This window comes from Mizuhopecten yessoensis, unplaced genomic scaffold (assembly GCF_002113885.1).
Source record: "Mizuhopecten yessoensis strain PY_sf001 unplaced genomic scaffold, ASM211388v2 scaffold8811, whole genome shotgun sequence".
NCBI lineage: Eukaryota > Metazoa > Mollusca > Bivalvia > Pectinida > Pectinidae > Mizuhopecten > Mizuhopecten yessoensis.
In genome coordinates this window covers 1,020,835-1,031,062 of record NW_018407733.1, presented here as the reverse complement: position 1 = coordinate 1,031,062, position 10,228 = coordinate 1,020,835, and the positions used below count along the sequence as shown (strand labels likewise).

At 41.2% G+C, this 10,228-nt stretch overlaps 1 protein-coding gene across 1 annotated transcript in view; it reads left to right on the top strand.

Moving 5' to 3' along the window:
- The window catches only part of LOC110456598 (sorting nexin-30-like), a 22,398-nt gene that overhangs the window by 2,638 nt on the left and 9,532 nt on the right, over positions 1-10,228 (top strand). The window contains exons 2-5 of the mRNA XM_021507426.1: positions 776-970; positions 1,684-1,794; positions 1,986-2,147; positions 5,099-5,294. Coding sequence (XP_021363101.1) covers positions 776-970; positions 1,684-1,794; positions 1,986-2,147; positions 5,099-5,294 — 664 coding nt within the window. The remainder of the gene's footprint in view (positions 1-775; positions 971-1,683; positions 1,795-1,985; positions 2,148-5,098; positions 5,295-10,228) is intronic.

The window sequence follows — 10,228 nt, the reverse complement described above, 5'->3', positions numbered from 1 at the left end:
CAGTTGCCTGACGGCCCCTCTCTGGGGGCCTCTTTGGAAACCGTTTCATCTCGCTCGCACCACTTGTGTTTACTGCCTAGTCAGGTGACGTTATCGGCGCTATTTTTAGCAGGGCTTTCCCGAACAATTCAAGTGGTCAAACTGGACATTTGGAACGGACTATGAATATGTGGATAGCGTGGTAACATATGTGGAAGTGCATACAATACATACATTCATTAAAAAAAAAAACGCCTTTTCACGTGATGTCCCTTTAATTACTTTCTTGGTCTGTATATCTATTTATCAAGTGTACAACAGATTCTTGACTTTCTGGTGCACCTAAATAATTTGACCAACAGAGGACGCTAAAAAGAGAAAAAGTATCACTATTCTATCATAATTTGTAAATGCACTCGTAATATAAGCAATATTTCTTTAAACTGAGTGGCAGTGACCTACTTTTAGTTCAATGTGAAAAAATCAAATGAAAGAGGACATCCAATATACCTGTCAACAAAATATTTTCATATTGAATTGCTGGAATATTTCCAATCTCAATAAATCACGTGTCTTTTAAGAATTTTATATGTAATAAACATTTTTTATTATATAAATATGTAACTTATAAGGGTAAAAATTTAAACTTCACGTGAACTTTTTAAGGTTGAAATACAAAACATAATGTAGTATGAAAGCATCTTTGTAATGTGTCAAAAATATGTATTGTTCCAGGTATCAAGGAACATAGTTCCTATCTAACTTAGTAACATTAACATTTACTATTTACTTACAGATGGAGAGTCTTAGTTTAGATGCCTCTGGAAAATCTGACCTGAGTGTGTCACGTAGCTCAAGTCTGATTGCCAACTTGAGTCGCTATGATGATGAGCTGGACGATGAAACCCGTGACCTTTTTGTGGTGGTGGATGACCCAGAGAAGCATACAAGTACAATGGAAGCATATGTCACGTTTAGAATTAATATGAAGGTAAAAAATAAAATATTTAGTAAAACTCTACAGATCTTACGAACATATTCCAATGTTTTTTTCTCGTATTGTATAATATAGCACTCCTGCATATAACAGCATATGTTGTATTATACTGATCACATGACTATATTTTAAAATTTCCTGTTTCCTTCTCCCATCTTCAAGAAATAAGGCCACAGAACCAATGTCTTTTTTCATTGCAAATTGAAGTGGCCCATAGAAAACATCAAGGGATCCAAATCAGTGGCTGAATCCAGCACTGACTAACAGACCTCACTGTTTACCAGTCATTTCTAATTTTCCTTTAAAATCTATACATATCTATAGACACACAGTTAAATCTGATGATTACTTTTTTTAGCTACTTCCGAGTTTTTCCAAGTTTTTAAGGGCAAAATGTCTAAGACCTTTTACATAAGTATATTGTGAAAAGGAGAAAAATTTGAATTGCAATATGTTTTTTTTATTTCAAAACGTTTTTTACTCTCATAATATTCTTTGATGAGACATGAAAGTAGCTACCTGCAGGAAATTCCAATGGGAAACATATTGACCTGTAAAATATCAAACTGAGCATGCATATGCATTTAGCATGTTGGCAAACTGAATTTCAAACCCTAAGACAGGTACAATGTATCTCTGTAGAACTAGTTTATTATTGTTTTCATGCTCAATTGAATCTATCACATACACAAACTTTTAACACACAGACCACCAGGAGTGAGTTTGATGACAGCGAGTACTCAGTGAGGCGAAGGTATAATGATTTCCTGTGGCTAAGACAACGGCTAGAAGAAGGCTACCCTACACACCTTGTACCTGTAAGTTTATCATTAAAGCACTGCATCCTATTGGAGAAAAATACATGTAATATGGTAGAATGTATAACTGAAGGATTCAAAACTGAGAAAAAAATAACAAAGTAAGCTAATGGCATGATATACATTAGTTGTGTTGGAGTCAGTCGGATTTATTTTACTGAATTCATTTATCATTCATGTTAAATTTGTAGCCATTGCCAGAAAAACACAGTCTACGCCGTTTAGACAGATTCAGCCAAGAATTTTTACGAGTGCGACAGTCAGCTCTACAAAAATTTCTGACGAGGATCGCCGATCACCCAGTGTTGTCCTTTGATACAAACTTGCATGTATTTCTCACTGCCAAAGCCTGGGTAAGATTTTTGTCCAAACATGTACAGTCGAACCTCGTTATCTCGAACTCTTATAACTCGAAGACCCTGTTTATCTCGAAGTATCTCTCCGGTCCCGACCAAATCTCTTCTTTATCTTAGTAAATAAAACTCTGATAATTCGAACCCTGAAAACTCGAAAAACTTGGATACCTCAAAGTTAGATATTGGTTTTAATAGTGTAAATCCAACATCAAAACGTCGTCTACTGAAATAGGGTTCGCATTTCAATTCGTCAATCACAAAGCTACAGCATTTCGCCGTTCCGTGTTTATGAACATATTTCGTGAGTAGACTAGCATGAAATCAGTAAAAATAATTTACTATAAAGCTTAAGACTGTAAAGTGTGCCCACTGTCAAAACCACATCTTAATAAGAAAAAATGTCAATGTTGATCAACGGTATTCTGTACTGACTGCAATTTTGTTTAATGATTTGTACACCCAAACTGACGACAGTCCAAACCGGAAAATTGGTAACAAAGCGTGGTCATGCATAAAAGAGTTCCACAGTTAAAATCACAACATAAGACAGCTTCACAAGTTCATGTTTTTACAGGAGCCAGTTTGGCTTTGAAAGTCAATCGAAAGATTTTAAGAACAATATGATAATTGCTGTTGATTATATCAAGTTGAGGAGGTGTCAGGTGTCACATTTGGCTTTTATGAATCAATGTGTTACATGTATGATATAATCTGTTTGTGTGTGTTTTCATTTAAAGAATCAACTATGCGTACGTTCCATTACAGTGATTTGTTTCAGACTTGCGCACTTTTATTTCCGCATCGTAAAGTAAGAGGTCGGAGACAGCGGGATATTTCTATGTTAAATGTAACACTTCAGATGGAATTGCAAATATAAATTTAGACCTAGAAAGACTTTGCCAAGACTAGCCAAATCCACATTTAATTACTAGGCCCGTCCATATTTCATAACGAATTCGCAATATGGTCCAACCGTTTTCATCGCATTAAACGAAAGTAACGTTACGTTTTTCGGAAAAAAAATTGCTCTATTTTTGTAATCGTGTTTATTATAAAATAACAAACATGTATGTGTCCTATTGATTACGTATATCATCCATCAATTGATTATAAGCATTCGCTATTAGTACAAATCAACGACTGCTAGTGCTATGTCCAAACAGTACATTTTATACCAAATATATGAACCCGCTTAACTCGAACACTCTGATATCTCAAAGTTATCCTACGACCCCGTCGACTTCGAGATAACGAGGTTAGACTGTATATATCAATGTCTAAGTTATGGATAAGGTTACAACATGTATTATATCTCATCTATGTTACTGTGTGTCTGTTTGTTTAAACACATGACATGAGACAAAACATCATATCTCCTGGCAGCAAATGCTTGAAGTTCGCAAAACATCATATCTCCCGGCAGTGTGTGCACACATTCAGAGTCTTACATTTCTGCCCCCATTTGGAGTTGTGAGTCTCTCATTTGGTTTATGCAGAATTATTCCCCTTTGTAGAAAATGTCAGATGTAGCTTTTTCGTTATCAATTGAAATGTTTGAAAAAAATGACTATGAATGAGATTTGTTTCCATCTGTGAGTAATATTACTGATGGGATCTTCCCTGGAGTTATTATTATTCACTTCAGGAAACAAACCTGCATATCACCCTCTTACTTGAGTAACAAATGCATATAATTTACCTATCTATAAGGTGTACAATGGTATAAAGGTACTTTTATAGCATTACTGTGATTTCTGTTATTCTCATATTAGAATGCAATAGGGAAACAAATTTCTAGTTAAAAAAAATAGTTTTGTTCTGCTTAACTACAGTTGTGGGACCGCACAACGCACCAAAAATACCGTGCGCACACCGTGTATACATCGTTCACACACCGTCCGCACATCGTCCACACATGGTGCACACAACTGTGCGATATAGCAATCGTTCGCCCCGTTGTGCGCTTCTCTCCGCACCCCTGTGCGATTTGGTATCATTTGTAGAGCAAAATTACGGAATGACAAAAATACGGAAGGCTCGTATGCGATAATGTACACTGTGTATATATCTGTAATTTCTCATCACAATAATCAAGATTATACAATTTCACAATGTGTGTTACACAGTATTACAACGACCGTTAGGCTATCAAGAATGGGTTTGGCTCCGAGTAAACAGATCAGGTAAATAACAATTTGATGAGTGTCCGGAGTTTTACCTGACCAGTGCCTGCCACACAGAGCTGATATGCGATACCGTTTGACCGTTATGCATAGTATTTGTTATTTGCATTCGTTTGCCTATAGCTCCCCTTCACCTGGATTTTCACACCCCCGGCCTTACCCGACGAGTTACGTAAGTGCCCCAGGCGGGGAGTATACTGTCCCTTGGTCCAAGTACATGTACAAAGAGGTTATGTTTACCTGTAGACGGGATTGTGTTGAAATTTTACAAGTGTCGATTAAGTTTGTTTAAAAACACAGAAAACACAATTTCTAAATATAAGAATGTATAGAGCGAAAGATAAGTTTATAGATGTTGCTAGAATATTGAAACATACGTAAACATCAAGTTTATATGATTAAACACGAAACCGTATAAATTTTTAAGGCATTCCTCAATTTACACCAACCACGATTGTTATCGCACAACGTCCGACCATCGTGCGCACAGATGTGTGCAAGCAATGATAGTCCATCTTTTTATCGTTCGCCCATCGTGCACACACCGTTCACACACCGTGCACACACCGTGCGCACACCGCACATCGTGTAACGTTGTGCGATCCCACAACTGTATGTATGTATATAAAGCTACTACATGTACCCTGCACAATATCAGTTCCCTAACCGATTGCACTATGGTTTAAAACATAGTTATGGCTTGTGGCATTTTGAAGTATACACTTCGAATTCATATATGTGTATCAAAACAAAATTTAATTTCAGGAGTTCCAAGCACACAAGAAGCAGGGGTCTGGTATCCTAAGTCGCGTGTCTGACTCCATACATAACATCAGCGCTGCCTACATGATGAAGAACCGCTCTCCAGAGTTTACCATGATGCATGAATATGTGCAGTCCTTCGCTGATAAGCTGGGGGTCCTGGACCGGATATCACAAAGGGTGTCAAAGGAACAAGGAGGTGATACTTTACTGCTGGGTCACTTTGTTCATCAGTGTATTTTATCTGTATTGGGTCACTTTGTTCATCAGTGTATTGTATCTGTATTGTGTCCGGATATGGTGGGGAGGGGTCTTGGATCTGGATATGGTGGGGAGGAGTATTGTATCTGGATATGGGGGGGGGGGGGTTTGGAGTTGGATATGGTTGGGGGATGTATTGTACCTGGATATGGTGGGGAGGTGTATTGTACCTGGATATAGTAGGGAGGTGTAATGTGTCTGGATATGGTGGGGAGGTGTATTGTACCTGGATATGGTGGGGAGGTGTATTGTATCTGGATATGGTGGGGAGGTGTATTGTATCTGGATATGGTTGGGAGATGTATTGTACCTGGATATGGTGGGGAGTTGTAATGTGTCTGGATATGGTGGGGAGGTGTAATGTGTCTGGATATGGTGGGGAGGTGTATTGTATCTGGATATGGTGGGGATGTGTATTTATCTGGATATGGTGGGGATGTGTATTATATGGTGGGGAGGTGTATTGTATCTGGATATGGTGGGGATGTGTATTTATCTGGATATGGTGGGAATGTGTATTGTGTCTGGATATGGTGGGGAGGTATATTGTATCTGGATATGGTTGGGAGGGGTATTGTGTCTGGATTTGGTGGGGAGGGGTATTGTGTCCGGATATGGTGGGGAGGGGGCTTGTGTCTGGATATGGTTGGGAGGTGTATTGTGTCTGGAAATGGTGGGGAGGTGTATTGGGTCTGGATATGGTGGGGAGGTTATTGTGTCGGGATATGGTGGGGGGGTGTATTGTGTCTGGATAAGGTGGGGAGGGGTATTGTGTCCGGATATGGTGGGGAGGTGTAATGTGTCTGGATATGGTGTGGAGGTGTATTGTATCTGGATATGGTGGGGAGGTGTATTGTATCTGATATGGTGGGGATTAGTATTTATCTGGATATGGTGGGAATGTGTATTGTGTCGGGATATGGTGGGGAGGTGTATTGTGTCTGGATATGGTGGGGAGGTGTATTGTGTCTGGATATGGTTGGGAGGTGTATTGTATCTGGATATGGTGGGGAGGTGTATTGTATCTGGATATGGTGGGGAGGTGTATTGTGTCTGGATATGGTGGGGAGGTGTATTGTGTCTGGATATGGTGGGGAGGTGTATTGTGTCTGTATATGGTGGGGAGGTGTATTGTATCTGGATATGGTGGGGAGGTGTATTGTGTCTGGATATAGTTTGGATGTGTATTATATCTGGATATGGTGGAGATGTGTATTGTATCTGGATATGATGGGGAGGTATATTGTATCTGGATATGGTGGGGAGGGGTATTGTATCTGGATATGATGGGGGGGTGTATTGTATCTGGATATGGTGGGGAGGTGTATTGTATCTGGATACGGTGGGGAGGTGTATTGTGTCTGGATATAGTTGGGATGTGTATTGTATCTGGATATGGTGGAGATGTGTATTGTATCTGGATATGGTGGGGAGGTATATTGTATCTGGATATGGTGGGGAGGTGTATTGTGTCTGGATATAGTTGGGATGTGTATTGTATCTGGATATGGTGGAGATGTGTATTGTATCTGGATATGATGGGGCGGTATATTGTATCTGGGTATGGTGGGGAGGTGTATTGTATCTGGATATGGTGGGGAGGTGTATTGTGCCTGGATATGGTGGGGACGTGTATTGTATCTGGATATGGTGGGGAGGTGTATTGTATCTGGATATGGTGGGGGGGGGTATTGGATCTGGGTATGGTGGGGAGGTGTATTGTGTCAGGATATGGTGGGGAGGGGTATTGGACCTGGATATGATGGGGAGATGTATTGTATCTGGATATAGTGGGGAGGTGTATTGTTGCTGGATATGGTGGGGACGGGTATTGTATCTGGATATGGGTGGGGGGTGGATTGTACCTGGATATGGTGGGGATGTATATTGTGTCTGGATATGGTGGGTGTATTGTACCTGGAAATGGTGGGGAGGTGTATTGTGTCTGGAGATGGTGGGGAGGTATATTGTATCTGGATATGGTTGGGAGGTGTATTGTACCTGGATATGATGGGGAGGTGTATTGTACCCGGATATGGTGGGGAGGTGTATTGTATCTGGATATGGTGGGGAGGGGTATTGTACCTGGATATGGTGGGGAGGTGTATTGTACCCGGATATGGTGGGGAGGAGTATTGTATCTGGATATGGTGGGGATGTGTATTGTTTGGATATGGTGGGGAGGTGTATTGTAACTGGCTATGGTGGGGAGGTGTTTTGTACCTGGATATGGTGGGGAGGTGTATTGTACCCGGATATGGTGGGGGGGTGTATTGTATCTGGATATGGTGGGGAGGTATATTGTATCTGGATATGGTGGGGAGGTGTATTGTACCTGGATATGGTGGGGATGTGTATTGTATCTGGATATGGTGGGGATGTGTAGTGTTTGGATATGGTGGGGAGGTGTATTGTACCTGGATATGGTGGGGAGGTGTATTGTACCTGGATATGGTGGGGAGGTGTATTGTATCTGGATATAGTGGGGAGGTGTATTGTGTCTGGATATGGTGGAGAGTGTATTGTGTCTGGATATGGTGGGGAGGTGTATTGTACCTGGATATGGTGGGGGGGGGTATTGTACCTGGATATGGGGGGGAGGAGTAATGTATCGGGATATGGTGGGGAGGGGTATTGTATCTTGATATGGTAGGGGGGGGTATTGTATCTGTATATCGTGGGGATGTGTATTGTGTCTGGATATGGTTTGGAGGTGTATTGTACCTGGATATGGTGGGGAGGTGTAATGTATCGGGATATGGTGGGAAGGTGTATGGTACCTGGATATGGTGGGGGGGGGTATTGTACCTGGATATGATGGGGAGGGGTATTGTACCTGGATATGGTGGGGAGGTGTATTGTACCTGGATATGGTGGGGAGGGGTATTGTATCTGGATATGGTGGGGAGGTGTATTGTGTCTGGATATGGTAGGGAGGTGTATTGTATCTGGATATGGTGGGGAGGTTATTGTGTCTGGATATGGTGGGGAGGTGTATTGTGTCCGGATATGGTAGGGAGGTGTATTGTATCTTGATATGGTAGGGAGGTGTATTGTACCGGGATATGGTGGGGAGGTGTACTGTACCTGGGTATGGTGGGGAGGTGTATTGTACCTGGATATGGTGGGGAGGTGTACGGTATCGGGATATGATGGGGAGGTGTATTGTATCTGGATATGGTTGGGAGATGTATTGTGTCTGGATATGGTTGGGAGGTGTAATGTATCTGGATATGGTTTGGAGATGTATTGTGTCTGGATATGGTGGGCAGGTGTATTGTGTCTGGATATGGTACGGAGGTGTATTGTGTCTGGATATGGTGGGGAGGTGTATTGTACCTGGAAATGGTGGGGAGGTGTATTGTACCTGGATATGGTGGGGAGGTGTAATGTATCTGGATATGGTGGGGAGATGTATTGTGTCTGGATATGGTGGGGAGGTGTATTGTACCTGGATATGGTGGGGAGGTGTATTGTACCTGGATATGGTGGGGAGGTATAATGTATCGGGATATGGTGGGAAGGTGTATTGTACCTGGATATGGTGGGGAGGTGTAATGTATCTGGATATGGTGGGGAGATGTATTGTGTCTGGATATGGTGGGGAGGTGTATTGTATCTGGATATGGTTGGGAGATGTATTGTGTCTGGATATGGTTGGGAGGGGTAATGTATCTGGATATGGTTTGGAGATGTATTGTGTCTGGATATGGTGGGGAGGTGTATTGTGCCTGGATATGGTTGGGAGGTGTATTGTATCTGGATATGGTGGGGAGGTGTATTGTTTCTGGATATGATGGGGAGGGGTATTGTGTCTGGATATGGTTGGGAGGTGTATTGTGTCTGGATATGGTGGAGAGGTGTATTGTGTCTGGATATGGCTGGGAGGGTTATTGTGTCTGGATATGGTGGGGAGGGATATTGTGTCTGGATATGGTAGGGAGGGGTATTGTTCCTGGATATGGTAGGGACAGTGATATCATATACACAGCTTTAACCTGCGTCTTATCAGTAGAGATGATAATGAGGCATCAATTTATTAGCTCACTTGGCCCTTCGAGCTTATGGCATGGTGCGGCATCCGTAGTCTGTCCTGCGTCAACTTTTTACTTTTAACAACTTCTTCTCAGTAACCAAAAGGCCGAGGATGATGATATTTGGCTAGAAGCATGCTTGGATGAAGGGCTACCAAGTTTGTTCAAATAAATGACCTTCATCAAATTTCAAGGTCACGGGGGTCAAATATGTTAAAACCTTTAAACGACTTCTCCGAAATAACAAAGAGGCTTAAGGTGATGATATTTGGCCAGTAACATGCTTGGATGAAGGGCTACCAAGTTTGTTCAAATAAATGACCTTGATATATATTCAAAGTCATTGGGGTCAAATATGTTTAAAAACCTTTAAACGACTTCTTCTGAATAACCGAGAGGTCTAGGGTGTTGCTATTTGGCCAGTAACATGCTGGGACGAAGGGCTACCAAGTTTGTTCAAATAAATTACCTTTATTTATGTTCAAGGTCACTGGGGTCAAATATGTTTAAAACCTTTAAATGACTTCTTCTAAATAACTGAGAGGCCTAGGATGATGATATTTGGCCAGTAACATGCTTGGATGAAGGGCTACCAAGTTTGTTCAAATAAATGACCGTGATTTACATTCAAGGTCACAGGGGTGAAATATGTTAAAAACTTTTAAACGACTTCTTCTGAATAACCGAGAGACCTAGGGTGATGATATTTTGCCAGTTACATGCTCAAATGAAGGGCTACTAAGTTTGTTCAAAGAAATGACCTTGGTTTATATCCAAGGTCACTGGGGTCAAATATGTTTAAAACCTTTAAACGACTTCTTCAAAATAACAAAGAGGC